Here is a 16,681-nt window from a genome sequence, read left to right as displayed (position 1 = left end):
GTATCTGAATTACTATCCAATAGGTCTAATCTTGGTGCAAATTTCATTCCGATCGGAAGACATCGATTTTAAAAATTGGTTCACTTGACATGAAATCTCCCATATACTAATGTGGGTCTGCGACAAATATTTTGATATGTTACAAACGTACTGACATAATCAATATACCCTATAAAAAACATTATTGTTGTTGCCAATGAACACCTAATACAAGACCATTAGCTGTATCTTGACACCAAAATTGTTTTCTTTATTTGTTGACCTGTGTAATTTAAGTCTGATTGAAATTGATGATACTTTTATTGTTAAAATATCATTACCGAAGTTATACAAATAAACGTTACCGTAATCTTTCGAATTGATAAACAACATTTATTTTTTATTATTTAGGATGATAGCTGGTTGTGTACCAGTTATTTTTCCATGAATTTTAGTTAAGAGTCCTAGAAGTATGAGGGTTTTCTAATGATAGTGCTTCCATCTACAGCTGATTGACGAGCTTCCAATATCGCACAGCCAGTTCGGTGTCGTTATTGGAAGCTCGTTCTTCCTGTCCCAATCCTTGAAAATCAAAATAATGTGGACATCGTATTCAACCGTTAAATAAACTAAACTTGCTTATTGTAGGGTAACATCTAATTTGGCCGTTTTTTTCACACCAACTATGTTTAATCATTTACCTTTCAGTCATTTAAATATATTTTTAAATAAATAAACATAAAACATCAATTATATTAAATTGATTTGTTTGAATATGTTAAACGATAACCATTTATTTCTTTTTCTTTTCGTATTCAATATTTTTATTATTCAACAGATGGTTTTTAATATTAATGTATAAAAAACTAAAAAAAAAAATACTAATATTATAATTATATAATTGTGGTATGATAATTATGAGTTATTTATAAATGAGTATAAACAAATTTCCGTATTTTGATAATTTTTTTTTTGCAAATACGGAAATTATAAATTGTCGCTTAAAATTAACAAAAAAAATAATAATAATAATGAAAATCATTTAAAAACTAATAAACCACACAAATGTTAACTTAAAAACAAATTCACAGTTTTTTTTCCACAAGCTTAAAGTTAAACAAAATTTTTAATATAAAATTTAATTCTCATACAAGTCTTCATAAGCGAACTTCTTGAAAATGGGCGTCAATATACTTTTCATGACCTCGGAAATGGCCACGTGGACAGAGGGCTGCAATTCGGACCAAACATCGAACCAGTTTTCATTCAAAAATTGATTCATATGAGCGCCCAAAGCCTGATCGCCATTAAATAAGTTGGTCAATTGTATGGTCATTCTGTTAAATGAGAAAAATTTAAATAAAATTATAAATATAAATGGCATTTAGTTATTAATAGTTTAACTTACTTTGTGGGTTCAATCAACACTTTCAATTTGTCTACCATCAAATAAGTTTTACCATTTTTGGGATGCACAGAGGGCTTGAATTTAACCGAGAATTTAGAATTTTCTAGGGTAATGTCAGCATTGCCATCACCGCGTATGGGCAGAATTAAAATACGGCCATCGGCTGTGTACTTGCCACGTATGGTGACTTTTGGGAAGCTGCCATACATTTCAAATTTGGAGGTAGAAGGATCAGCTCCGAAACCACTGAAAGGAAAATGGAAATAAGAAAATTAATATATAATTTTAATGGAATGTTAATAGTAAATACATTTATTCTTGATATTTCTAACCATAGATCGGAAACTCTCCTGTCAAAAACAACTAAGTTGTCAAAATCGAAATGGTGAGAATGTGAGAATCACACTCGTGATTATTTTTACGTTTCGCTCTATTTATATTTTATCTATGTTTCTAACTAGGTTTCATTTTAAATAAAAATTTATTTTGTTTATTAGGAAAAAAAACATTAATTTTTTGAATATTTTGGGTTTGAACAAGGAAGAGTTAGAGAAGCCTTTTATTTTACACATTTTATATTCTTAATATCTTTCAAAACAAAAAACTACTTGCAACCCAAGCCAACATAAAATTCTAAAATTAAATTTTGTTGTCAAGCTCCATACGCTGCCGCAGACTCTTTAACTTATTCCTTAAAATCTTAAGAATGCAGGAATTTACTGTGATACTTTTGTTCCCCAAGCAAAAACATACACATATTAAAAAAAACCGCCTTTGATATTCCAAAAAAAAACAAACAAAAAAAAATCCACCCAAAAATATAAATAAAATACATTGAAATAAATACTTACACAGCACGATCGAAATTCACACCAGACAGGCCCACAACATCAACATCGCGGAAATTTAATTTTAAACTTAACGAACCACCACGACCATCTGAGATATCGAATTGTTTCAAATGGAATGGTTCAACAGTGGGAAATGCTGCAGCCGGATAACCATTGCGCGCATGTTGACGTATTAAATTTAAAGAGGTACGCACCACACAATCTGTATCACCCGGATGGCAGCGTGGTATATCAGCGGCTAAAATGAAAAAGAAACCGATTAAGAAAAAAACATTTAACACAAAAAAAATGTTGCCAAAAATGTTTATAAATTTATAAAAAAAAAGCAATGGTTACGCTGCACAATATAGGTTTTAGTTACTTTGTCTCCTTATTCCAAAAGATGAACAAATTTAACAAAAAAAAACTTACAACTGTTTGTTTACAATCAGAATAATAGTAATGGTTACACTTAATATTTTCAAATATTTCTTTCAGTTTTTTAGTTGAAAATTTTTAAATTAATTTGTTAAAAAATGTGTGTTTCAAATGAAAATCAAGTTTCTTTAGTATTGAAATCCTCTGAAAACGTAAACCTTAAAGCAGAGCTTAAAGGTCTTTGAAATATCTATCATTAGATATCCATATTGTTTTTATTAATGACTTAGTAATCCAGATATAGGTAAAAAATCGAGGTTGTCCATGGTTTTTTCCTCATATCTCAGCCATTTGTGGACCGATTTTGCTGATTTTAAATAGGAAACTTCTCGAAAGCATGTCTGAAGATTTGGATCCCGAAGATAAATGGGGTCTTCAGAAAATGGATTTCGACAGACAGACGGACATGGCTTAATCGACTCCGCTATATATAAGGATCCAGAATATATATACTTTATAGGGTCGGAAAATTATATTGTGGAAATTGCAAACGGAATAACAAACTTATATATACTCTTCTCACGAAGGTGAAGAGTATAATAAATCAGAAATGAAACTCAAGATTGGAGACCATTTAACATACAAGTTTAGAGATTGGACTCCTCCAGGAGTATCAAGAGCCAGCAGTATTGAGAGCACCGGTTAAGATTTGGGTTTTGGGGAAACAGGTATAAAAATCAAAACTGGACTATCAAGATCTCGTCCAGAATCACGTAGAACTAGTGCCGATGATATTAAGAAAGATGGTGGAAAAGCAAAGAAAACAAGCCCCAAATAAAGGCCACATTCTGTAGAAACACGTCGTTTAAGCAAGGATAAGAGTAAAATCCAGGAAGAAACAGAAGCCAAGCGTAAAGAGAGACAACAAAATTTGTGTGAATAAGCTATGAAGCAAACTATTACCATGTTAAGTCCAGAAGACAAAAATTCTTCTAAAGACCGAAGAAGACAAACTAATTATAGAAACCGAATTCAAAAGCAGAGCCGAAGATCATGTCTTGATAGCTAAAGCTCCCGGAAATCTTGATAATTCCTTGGTAAAATTCAGTTTTATATTTGATGAGGGTCGCAGTCGCAGTTTTGAGGATCGGAGAATGACATGATCATAAAGTCACCAAAAAAAAATAGCATAGAGCCAGGAAATGAATAAAAATATTGAGGGATCCTGTAGTACATCATAAGAACATTGATGGAAAGTCAAGTAGTTTGGAAAAAACTCGATCGAAGCATCATTACTTAGGCACGCAGTTTGGATGATGAAAAATAAACCTAAATAGAAACCAAAAAGCCAGAAAAGAAACCAGCCATAGGAGACAGGCGTATGTTTGCTCATCAATATAATGTCCCGGAAGACATAGATATGCAGGCTATAATATCCGAAAGAAAATCTTTGGAGTTACTTAAACGACCTCTGAGGATTGTACATACGCTCGACAGCTGATAGCCTAGATTCTTTTGTGTCTGTACATGATTCCCATTCGCCAGCTTGCAAATCTCCAGTATTGCCGGTAGAAGGAGATTCTCCCCATCGTGTGGCCACCATAGAATGCGAAGAAGCTTCCATAGAAAAAAACTATAGTTCAAGACATCTTAGTTGAATAGTGCTAAAGAAATTGTCGAATTTGCTACACGACGACTAATTTTCTTCGAACTCCTTTAGAATATGAACAAACTAAAAGTGTGCATGACAAATATACGAGATATCATTGGAAGTGCAACAATAGCTAGGACTTTGCAGAATGATGCCCTGATAGACTTGATGATAGTATGCTGAACTATCAGTCTAAGGGTTGCGGGTTCGATTTCCGCCAGAGAAAAAATAATTGTGTAAAACCAGCTTAGCATCAGTGAATGGCATAATTTAGAAAACCACTCATCCTAAAGACTACAAGTTCATTCTCAAAAAGGAATAGGTTTCTAATCTGAGTTCTATGAAGATGTTAAGTATCTTGGCATTATTCTTTAAAAGATTCCGTCTATCTTCCAGGCAGGAATATAAGTCAAACTCAGTTACTCTAGAACAGTGCTCCCTTTTCCTTTTTTTAAAGTATATTTGGAGCTAGATCTTATTGATTTTGTCCTTTGTAGTTTTATAATTGTTTCTGAATTTATAGACTGCGGAAAAAAGGAATTATATCGATCGTTCCACGCCACTCATATCTCTGTTTGTTCTCGTACAAATTAATATCCTTTCTAACATGCCTCGGATGTCGAGCTCCACTCTACTCATGCATCTGTATGTTCTCGTACACGCGAATGTGCTTCCTGACATGCCTCGGTTAGGCTCCAACTGTATGATGTTATAGTTTGGAGGACAGCTCCGATTACATCCCAGTATGAACTGCTCTGTCAACTCAGCATTATGTTTCATGGCTGGGAGTACATAATTTTCCAAATGCAGGCTATAACAGTACTTAAGGTATTAGTTTTCAATTCCTCCACTAAGTAACACGAAGATGACCATACTGTGGCGTAATTTATCACTGACCTAACAATCTAGAGTCCAAACTCTAGAGAAAGTTGGAGGAAAAGCTTAAGGGGTACAAAGATTCTCTGATATCAGACAGACAAGTACAGGATATTCATCATCATCGTTACAGATGAGTTCGGTAGTTTCGTTTCCGAACCTACTAGGAAAGCACAATAATTTAACGTTGTTCAGGATATCTGATCTTTAATAACACTCTGGGAACAACATCAAGCTCAACACATTTTTGTGAGACCCGTTTTATTCTTTGCTATCTATAATGAATACGCTATAGAGAAACCAGGAGAAACTGCACACCAAATAGTTTGAATTTCAGTCCTTAGGATATCTTTGATCATATCCCCAATCTAGTCTGAATCAAAGACATATAAAAGTTTATACAGAGAAGGAAAAAACAATCTAGAAGCGCTACACTGAATGACTATAGTTAATGCTTCCAATTTTGAAGTTGTAAAGTTGAGTATTTTTACTCAAAGTGAAGTTAAACCAATCACTGCATGATACAACCATAAAATTAGAATATTTTTCATCAAACCTTTAATGTACCTATTATAAACTTCTGTGGTGTTTTTTAAAACGAAATTATTTCATATATGTAAATCTGTACAGAACGATGAGGAATGGCGGCATACATTTTTGTGAAATCCACTCAAATTTTGAGTTGAAATTTTTAAGAACAGCAGTAAAAAAATGTGTATAATTTACCAAATAATTTATTTATTTACATAAATAATTTGAGTGTCCAAAATATAAACAAATTCATTTTAAAATAACTACGTTTTCTTATTTCTACCAAAGTTATTTCTATAAAGTTAAAAAAATCGTTTATTTGAGTTTAAAGCAAATATTTGCACATCTTTTAACAACAATTTTCATTGTTGTAATTTTAAAATAGAAATTTGCGCATACTAATTTAAAGCAATTTCGAAATCTATAAAGGTTAGAAAGAAAGAAATGCTTAAAAGCATAAAAATTCAGTAAAATGTCATTGTGAGTTTGCAAATATTTTTGTAGATAACACAATTAGTAAATTAGTATTAATATCATGAGAAAAATTGGAAATTCAATTATGAAACAGATTAAATATCTAAAATAACCGTAGTATAATCAATTTGTAGAAAATGTCTAATTCACAATCGTTGTATATCGTAAATTCTTTTATTTTTGTTTCGAAAATTTTGTTTGAAAAATGTTTATGACATACAACGATTGTGAATTAGACAATAGTTTATTTAATTCTTAACACCCATTAACAATAAAGTCATAACCTTTAGTTAGCACTAATCACAGCACTAATATTGAACATTTTCACGAATAAATTTTACATTATTTAAGCTACCACTAACTTGTAGTTAAATTTAACTACAGACCTGATTCAGGCCTGAAAAATTATTAGAAAATCACTGAGTTTTCATATAAGTTTTGACTATTTCATACAATAATTTCGAACTTTATTTTCATACGTATTTCTGAATCAGGGAGTTATAGTTAGTGCTAACTTTAGATGAAGTTTTTGATTTTAAGGGGGTTATTAGATGCAAAAATAACTTTTTAACATTAGACTAGATAAATTTTTTAAATCATTTTAATACTATTAAAATTACACCTTATTTAACCAGTTCCACTTTTATTCAAGTAATCTCAAGTTAATGAGCTTTTTAATTTTCTAAACACTTAAGTATTTTAAAATTTAATAGCCCACAAATAAAAGCATTCAAACTAATTATAATTATTTCAATATTTATTGTGTTAATAACAGTATTTAATTGTGAGAAAATCAATTAAGAAAAAAACCTAGAACATTTGTCTAATAAATAATTAATTCACTGAATGACAGTTCATTTATTTATTCCAAACAAATATTTCCATGAATTATCTGAATTTTTAAAAAATTCATATGAATTCTGAGACATACGCAAAATGTTTGTTTAATAAATATTACGATATTTTAATAATAAAGTTTGAAATGACAATTGGAATCAATTTATTGATGTAAAAATTGCAATTCATTGGGAACACAATTTAATTACTCTGTCACTCATTTAAAAATTACATTTATTTTTAGTTTTAATATTTGAAAATTTCCTAAAGCCAATAATGAGTTCTATAGTTTTTGAGGCAGTAATTCAAAATATGATTCTAAATTGATTTAATTGTATCAGGAATTAAACAAGTGAAAATTAATAATTATGTGAAATTTTGTTCCCATGAAATATCCATTTCCCTCGAAGGGAAAATTGCTATCGTGATATTCCCATGAACTTTTCATTCACAATAGTTAATTTTGTTCGTACAGCTGATTATTGTTTACAAAATTCCATTTAAAAATTTCACAACAAGGCGAATTTTTTCACCTGAACAAAGTTGATGATCGAAAAATGAAAAGGGAAAATATTTCATTGGAAATATTGATTCGCGATAGGGGTGATCATCATTAGTATATTTAAATAAATTTCAACAGGATATGAAAAGCGTATTGAAGAGAACGGTGCAGAAAAAATCAAAATCCAAAACTAAGTTAGAAACAGCGAATGTCATAATCGAAACAGCATCTAAATCTAAATTACGAAAGACTCAAAATAAACCTTAGAATAGCCTGTCAGAAAATATTCTAGACTTGGTCTAAATATATATGAAAAATACTGAAAAATTATATGAAAACTAAGTGATTTTCAAAGAGTTTCTGTTTAATATTTAATTATAATAAATATTGTATTTAAATTTAACTACAGCTAGTGGTAGCTAAAATAATGTAATAATGCTGCGATTAGTGCTAACTAAAGGTTAAGACTTAATTGTTAATGGGGGTTAAGAATTAAATAAACTAGGAGTAGAAAATCGATTGATTTTTAATATTAGTTATCTTCAAAACTATTTGACTAATTAAAAGGAAATTTATAAAATGAATAGACCATTATATCTTAATTTCATATTAATGAATATCGTTTTAATACATAATCTTGACTATTCCCTTAAAGAATTCAGTATGAATTAATTAATAGGCTTAATTCTGTAGTACAGACTTCAAAAGTTTTGAATTTATTCCTTTGACAACTCATTCTTTATAGAATCAACTCCATATGGCACTGATTCTTTAATTCAAATCCATTACAAATTAGCTTTAAAAAGTTATTGAATTCCAGGAACAGTTTTAGAACTTGTTCCAAAATTACTAGTTCTAGAACGACTATAACCAGAACCTCTTCAGATTCTTTGATAACAATATCGCAACAAGTTCTGAAGAATAATTTTGTGATTCATAAGATATTATATAGAGTTTAATAGGAACTAATTACGAAAGAACTTCAGGGAAATATAAAAAAAATAATTTTGTTTTGGAAAAACATTAAAAGAATGTTGTTCTTTAATACTGATGAACAAAAATGGAACATACGATGAATTTGGATGGTTATATTAATCCAATTGCATAAGTACGTTAAGCAAATAAAATTTGTTATTTATTGAAAACAATTTGCATCGATTCTTTTTCAAAATATTTTTTTAAGAGCATTAATCGTGGGCATTTATAAAAATGAAAGCAACAAACATTAAATAGATTAAATACTTTTCTTGTAAAATAATGAAATAAACGAAAATTGTCCTTAACTGGTTGCCAGAACTGGTTCCAAGTATGACAAATTCGAAAAATAATGATGGAAGAACTAGTTCTACAAACGTTCTGAAGAAGGTGTGTTAGCTATATATCGCGATTCCGATGGTGACAATTTCAAACAAAAATCATTGATTAGAGAACTGTTTCCAGAAACGTTCCAAGGAACTCCATAGAACTTGTTCCGAAGTTAAAAATTTCAAACAATAATCATTAGTCCCAATGCCAAATTAGAATGAACATAGATCCAAAAATTGATAAGACGGCATTTTAAAATACTTTTTTTGTAATGTAATGAAATAAACGAAAATTGTCCTTAACTGGTTCCAACTTTTACAATTTTGAATAAAAAAACAATGAGGGAAGAACTAGTTCTAGAAATGTTCTTAAAAGCAACGCCAAACTAGAATGAGTTCAGGCTATATGTATGCGTTCTTATGGAACTGCTTTTCCTAGGATGATTTAATTTGTCTTCAATTACAAATATACTATAGACAAGTTGAAAACAAATTGAATAAAGAAAAAATATTTTCATTCAATTTGGATTAGATTTGAATTAACGAAATGTTAAAACATTGTTCAATTTTATTATAAATTCTATTTGAATGAAGCTAAATATTTAATTTTGTTGAGATTTGTTTTATGGAATGAATTGCAAACATTTTTTATATTCTATATTAAGATTTTTGGGAATTAAGCTTAAATTGAATTAATTAATTTAAATTAGTTCTAATTAATTAAAATAAACTGATGTAAATAGACAATATGGATATTAAATGAAAGGCATTTCCAAGTGAGGAACAACTTATTTTTGACCGATTTTTTTCTTTTTTCTTTTTGCTTTTCAATTCTTTGCAGTCTTTTTATAAGATTAATTGTTGTTAATTTGATTTGACCATTCATTCTAACTAATATACACAAAGTGAATAACTTCATGAAAAATAACATCAAAGATTATTTTTTTAAAACAATTAGATCTTCCTATCTGTTCAAGCATGACAGTTGACATGTCCAATTGATTTTGTTGGTTTGAAATACTCTTCAAATTCCAAGCATTTCAAAAGTGAAAAACCTTTCAATGTTGTTTTTTAATTTAAACAAGCTGAGAGTTTTTGGTCTTATTTATGTAGAATAGAAGTGAGTTTGTAGATTATTTTAAATAAAAACCGTGAAAGCTTAGATCATAAAACTCAAATAAGAGCACCAAAAACATTTTTTTAAAAATTTTGAATTTTTTTAGATGTTTCTGCACATAATTTATGATAACTCAAAAAGGGTTAGTTCGATATTATTGAAGTAAACTTAGAAAAGTTCAAATTTACCTTTAATTCGTTTATATATTGCATTTTAATCGCCTCAGCAAAAAATTGAAGCAAAAAATTTATTTTTATGTGAAAATATTAAATTTTTTTGTTTAAAAAAAATCATGAAAAATCGAAAACAGCAGAAATTATTTAGATTTATTACTTCGTCGTAAAACTGCATTTAATAGCAACAAAATGAGATATCGAAAATAAAAATCGATTGATTTTTTTCGAATTTATTCACAATTAAGTGAATTCGCTCATTTTCACAAAATTTAACTTTTTTGTTTGATTTACATAATATTGAGTAATTAATGTTCTTCTTTCGATTGATTGAATATTGAAAACATTTTCCCCATGCTATGAACAAATTTTCACATATATATTGCTTTTCAATCGCCTCAGTAGTTTCGGAGTTATAATAACAAATTGAAGCAAAAAATATATTTTTATGTGAAAATATTAAATTTTTTTGTTTTAAAAAAATCATGAAAAATCGAAAACTGCAGAAATTGTTTAGATTTATTGCTTTATTGCAAAGCCACATATAATAGCAACAAAATTAGATATCGATAATAAAAATTTATTGATTCTTTTCGAATTTATTCACAATTAAGTGAATTCGCTCATTTTCACAAAATTTAACTTTTTTGTTTGATTTACATAATATTGAGTAATTAATGTTCTTCTTTCGATTGATTGAATATTGAAAACATTTTCCCCATGCTATGGACAAATTTTCACATATATATTGTGTTTTAATCGCCTCAGTAGTTTCGAAGTTATAATAACAAATTGAAGCAAAAAATATATTTTTTAAGTGAAAATATAATTTTTTTTGTTTTAAAAAAATCATGAAAAATCGAAAACAGCAGAAGTTGTTTAGATTTATTGCTTTATCGCAAAGCCACATGTAATAGCAACAAAATGAGATAGCAGGGCAAAAATTAGTTTAAAGAGCAAACGGCTGAAACTGCAACATTTTTTTTGAAAAGAAAAAATGCAATAGTTTTTTTTTTTTTTATTCAAGCTCTATTATTGAAACTTAATTTTATTAAATGTTTGTTATTTATTATTATTATAATAATTATATTAAATTAAAACTTACGAAATGTTGAGGCAGCTTTAGTATTTGAAAAGAAGAACATGCAGCAACTTATAGTTGCGAGACACAAAAACGCGAAATTAGACATTTTTTAATGTTTTTTTTTACCAATTATAATTCAATCTTTTTTAAGTTATTTTTGCTTTTTAAGGCAATTTTTTTTAAACCGTTTTTTTTTAAATGTCAAAAAATATTGGTTCACTACAAATACAAATGTTTATTTTTACTATTATTTATTTATAATTTTATCATACAACAAAATTCAGATTTTTTTTATTATTAAATTCTCTTTGTTATGATTTTTGAGGAAGGATTTTTGAAGTGTACAAAATTCTTCTTTAATTTTTGCAATGTCTGAACCAATGTCAATGTTAAACTGAAATTAAATTCTAGACCTACGCTGGCATTTATAATATTTTTTTTCTTTATTCGATTGGCGATTTTTTGTTTTGTTGAGCTTGGCTAGAAAACGAAAACTTCTTTTTTTTTTTGTTTTGTTTTGGTCAACAACGTATCATTAATATTGACAACTTCTAGCTAGAGCTACAAAATGTTGTACAAGATTCTACAACTGCTACTACGTAGGTAACTACTCTACTACTTACTATTCATCTAGTTTTTGGTTGTTTTTGCTAGCTTCTCTTATTTCTCCATAAAACTTTTATTTATTTATTTTTGTACAATCTTTGCTAAATTGATTATAATTTGTTGTATTTTATTTATTTATTTTAGTCATCATTGTTAATATATGCATGTAGGAAAGTATGTAGTATGAACACATAAGTTGTCATGCCGACGTAGTCGCCTGCGTTGTGTTTTGCAGTCGCTTGATATTTTGTTTGTTATTCAGTTCCTTTTCGAAATTTTTATTGTTCTGTTCGATTCGATTCTGACTGGGTAGACTTTACAACAAAAAAAGTTAAACATATTATTAGCATTATTATTCTTATAAAAAAATGAACACATACATACCCATTCATTCCTCCACTTTTATTTACCGGTAAAATATTTTCAATACAAAATGAACAAAAAAAAAAAAATCAATTTCAAAAATTGTCTTCGTCATCATTTTCATCGAGTCTCACAGGTTCATTATCATAAGTTCGCTTTCATACATATAAATTAGTTTGGGACCTGTTAGCAGCTCTTTTTTCGTTAATAAAAAAAGTTAATAGTTTGATCATTTACGAAATTATATGTAAATTGTTAAAGCCCAACTATGTTCACAAAGAATTCTAAATCAAAAATTTGTTTAGTTTTTATTTTTCTTCTTTTATTCTTTATGTTGAATTTTTGTTAAAATAATTATTAATTTAATTTCAGTATTTACGGTAGTTATTGACTATTATTTATATTCAGATGCTGAACAAAGTCCACCAAATATTTAAATATATATAATTTGTTAAAAGAGAACATATTTAGAAGATGAACAAATTTGTTTACATAAACAAAATGCATGCAATTTTTTAGCTGTTTTTAAAAAGTACAGTATCTGGTCAAATTCTTAGGAGCTGGAAGAGGATTATGATATTAACACTGGCAGGGATCCAAGGGGGTAAAAATCAGAAATTATCCCCGATGAATCTTATACACCCTTAACGAAAGTATACTTTAAGATAAAGATTGAAAATATTTTTTGGTGAACAAATTTTTTTAATTTTTTTTCGAATTCATTTAATTGTGAATAAATTCAAAAATAATCCAGTTTTTATGCTCGATATCTGATTTTGTTCCTATTACATGTGGCTTTGTGATAAAGCAATAAATCTAAACAATTTCTGCAGTTTTCGATTTTTCATGATTTTTTTAAAACAAAAAAAAATTTATGTTTTCACGTAAAAAATATATTTTTTGCTTCAATTTGTTATTATAACTCCGAAACTACTGAGTCCATTAAAACACAATATATATGTAAAAATTTGTACATAGCATGGGGAAAAAGTTTTCAAAATTTAATCAATCGAAAGAAGAACATTAACTACACAATTTTATGTAAATCAAACAAAAAAGTAAAATTTTGTGAAAATGAGCGAATTCACTTAATTGTGAATAAATTCGAAATGAATCCATCGATTTTTATCTTTGATATCTCATTTTTTTGTTATTATATACGGCTTTGCGATAAAGCAATAAATCTGAACAATTGCTACCTTCTTTGATTTTTTATGATTTTTTTAAAACAAAAAAAATTCTATTTTCATGTAAAAAATATATTTTTTGCTTCAATTTGTTATTATAACTCCGAAACTATTTGTTTTATAACTCCGAAACTACTGAGCCGATTGGTATTTCTCAAAAATGCGGGATATGTAATATATGGCGTATCTGTTTTAATAACTTATATATCATTTTGAAGGGTAAATATCTGTCATTTATTCTGACTTAGTTATTGAACATTATAGTGTAAACAACAAAACTTTTTTTGCTTCGAAAATGTCGAATTTTGTGCCAACAAAGCGTCATATGGTCTCAGTCATATTGTCATAATGTCCTAATATATCACGATTAGGCAGCTCGGCATATCACGATTCGGCAGCTTAGGCATTCGGCGCAGGGTTCTGCTGGTTGGTTACGATAACACAATAAACATAGCATACAGAGTAGTATTATTTTAGGACATTTTTTGCTTGAAAAACAATAAAAACCATTGTGAAATATTAGGACATTATGACAATATGACATAATGAAGTCTTATGAATGAAAACATCCGTTTTTGTAAACACTCCTTGATATAAATTTCGGTATTTATAGAGACCTTTATAACAAATGTTTTGCTTCTTTTGCCGCAACTGCATATTACTTGCCATACCAAGAACTTTTTGGGAACATTTTCTGCTTTTGGGTCCTAAACTTTTCTACATCAGCAATATAAAAATATTGACCCGGAAGCTGAGAAATTATGCAGCATGTATATTTTTTATAAAATTTTAATTCAATTTCCGTGCTCTGTCTATGGCCTCTAAATAGTTTAGCAGAGTTCTGATAAGAACTCTTTGAGCGTTGTATATTTTTAAACCTGCATTGGCTTTAACTTTTCGTACCAAATAGTCCGAGTACTGAGATAACCGGACTGCTTTCCTACCGGAGCTCTTTTGAAAATGCTTTCTATTTTTTTGGCTTTAGAAACATCATGTGGATCATTCCTTCTACCTGAACCATTTAATTGTATGCTTTATTTATATTCAAAAATATCAGCAGCAGGTTTATGTAACCATTTGTTCACTCTTTGTGATAGCTATGTCCATTTATTAATTTCATTACAAATATAGTTGGGTCATTTTAAAAATTACGACCTGTAGTTTGATTATAAGGTTGGAATACTTTAAGATGAGAGTGAGTCCATTATTTTTGCAAGTTACGAGTATAACCCATGTATAATTTTATTTTCAATAAATTGTAGCTGGTACTCATTGCATTGCCACTTACTGTATCCTCTTAATTATTAATGTTTTCTACGATTAAAATTGCCATTAATTAAACGTTTAAACAGATTTTTTTATTTTTTTGTTAAATGGTTATATTAACCTTTTGGCTAAATGTTTTATTATATTACCATCATAAATCATTAAAAAAAATCGTCATAAATTTCATTGTTTCAGTGCAAATTCAATGGCACGCGACTTTAAATAAAACACCAATTTGGATCCTTGCATGTTCAGCCAAAAGCAAATGAATTTAAATAAAAAAATATTTAAATTTCATTAAATTTTGAACAATTTTGTATTCCACACAGAAGTCTGTCTGTGTGCTCATGCTCAGAATGTGTGCTCTGTTTATAAAAATTTTGTAGAATTTGTGGTCACGATTTTTAAAAAAAATTTTGTATATTTTTTGATTACTTTTAAATTTAAAAGCATACAATGGTGGTCATATTCTAATTATTTATTTATATTTATCGTGATATATTGAAGAAGTTTCACGACTGACATTTTTAAAAACCGTCTGAAATGTACATATATTTTTTAAAACAATTGTTAAATTCTGGTAGAAAAACCATATAATTAATTTGTTAATATGTTCAATTTATATGAAACCTCATACCTCTAAGGTGCTAAGCACATTATGAATATGTTGTGCGTACAATACAGACAATATTATCAAATCGTTTAGAAACTGTTTGAAAAAAATAATATAAAATGTTTTGTTATTCGGTTTTTGTGTATGAAAAAACGTGTATTTCAGTTTGCGTAAAAATCGAAAGTACCTGTAAATGTTAAGTAGAAGTATTTTATTAGACAGAAAACGAATTTTAAACACCCTAGTCATATACGCAGATGAAATTATTAAGGACTGAGATCGAAAAAACATTGACACACGGTTTTCGTTAAAACTTTTAACCCAATTATTATTTTTTTTTTTGATCAAGTTACCTTTGTAAATCATGTCAGCTATTATGTTCATTTGTTGTTAATCTGATTATAATGGTCCCCCAAAGATTTGGGGCCTCGGTGTAATTTTTGCAATAATTTTTTCAGCCTCATATCGTGCAAACAGTTCGGAATTTTGATTTACTCTCTGAGGCAAAGTTGTAGCCCTTGTCATAAGAACACAAATTGCAAAAAAACTTCATCTTCAAGATCAAAATCGCAAAAAACATTAAAAAATTCGAAAGTCTTAGAGTAAATCATAATTCCGAACTGTTTGCAAGATATGAGGCTAAAAATATTATCACTTTTTTGCAAAAATTACACTTAGGCCCCAAATATTTGGGACCCCATAAAAAAAGTGCATGACTTTGGGCAAAACTGGGACACACGGGTCTTTTTTTTGTATTTAATAACGTAGTGGTGTCCGTAAATGGTTATATTTTCATGACTCAAAAAATTACACACAGTGTTATTTAATATTTGGTCCTACAAAAATTTGGTCAAACCATAAAAGGTCTGCCGTCAAACTGATTCCAATGTTGTTAAACATTATCGGGAGAACTTTTCCATTGATAGAAAACCTGGTTCAGGTAGAAGGAATGGTCCACATGATGTTTCTAAAGCCAATAAATTGAAAGCATTTTCAAAAGAACATCCAACACATTCGGTAGGAAAGCAGTCGGGTTAGCTCAGTACTCGGACTATTTGGTACCAAAAGTTAAAGCCAATGCAGGGTTAATAACATACAAGATTCAAAAAGTTCCTGACAGGAACTCTGCTAAAAATTTAGAAGCTAAAGACAGAGCTCGGAAATTGAAGTTAAATTTTATACAAAAAAAATACCTGCTGCGTAATGGATGATGAAACGTATGTTCTGGCAGATTTTTCTCAGCTTCTGTGTCAAAATTTTTATATTGCTGATGCTGGAGGGAATGTTGAAGAAAATTTTAGGACTCAAAAGCAGAAAATTTTCCCCAGAAGTTCTTGGTATGGCAAGCAATATACCGCAAAAGAAGCCAATCATTTGTTACAAAGGCCTCTATAATTTCCTAAATTTACATCAAGGAATGTTTATAAAAGAGTAGGCTTCCATTCATAAGACTTCTTAATGTGTCCACTTATTTTTGGCCTAATTTGGCATCCTGTCACGAT

The 16,681-nt window shown here is 28.8% G+C and overlaps 1 protein-coding gene across 1 annotated transcript; it reads right to left on the bottom strand.

Annotated features, from left to right (window-relative positions):
- Positions 1 to 729: 729 nt before the first annotated feature.
- On the bottom strand, positions 730 to 11,322 carry LOC135958356 (protein takeout-like). The gene is made up of 4 exons (XM_065509263.1): positions 11,166 to 11,322; positions 2,239 to 2,476; positions 1,388 to 1,633; positions 730 to 1,316 (listed from the first exon to the last, which is right to left on the bottom strand). The coding sequence occupies exons 1-4, from the start codon at positions 11,248 to 11,250 to the stop codon at positions 1,118 to 1,120; spliced, it is 768 nt and encodes a 255-aa protein (XP_065365335.1). The 5' UTR covers positions 11,251 to 11,322; the 3' UTR covers positions 730 to 1,117.
- Positions 11,323 to 16,681: the final 5,359 nt, after the last annotated feature.

This window comes from Calliphora vicina, chromosome 1 (genome assembly GCF_958450345.1).
Source record: "Calliphora vicina chromosome 1, idCalVici1.1, whole genome shotgun sequence".
Classification (NCBI taxonomy): Eukaryota; Metazoa; Arthropoda; class Insecta; order Diptera; family Calliphoridae; genus Calliphora; species Calliphora vicina.
This window is presented reverse-complemented; position numbering and strand designations above follow the sequence as displayed.

Bases quoted from the DNA above. Each gene is read 5' to 3' on its own strand.
- LOC135958356 (XM_065509263.1), bottom strand. From the start codon at position 11,250: ATGTCTAATTTCGCGTTTTTGTGTCTCGCAACTATAAGTTGCTGCATG. The intron at 2,477-11,165 runs GTAAGTTTTAAT...TTTTCATTTTAG, and splicing joins TAAAGCTGCCTCAACATTTC to CCGCTGATATACCACGCTGC. The intron at 1,634-2,238 runs GTAAGTATTTAT...TTTTCCTTTCAG, and splicing joins GTGAATTTCGATCGTGCTGT to TGGTTTCGGAGCTGATCCTT.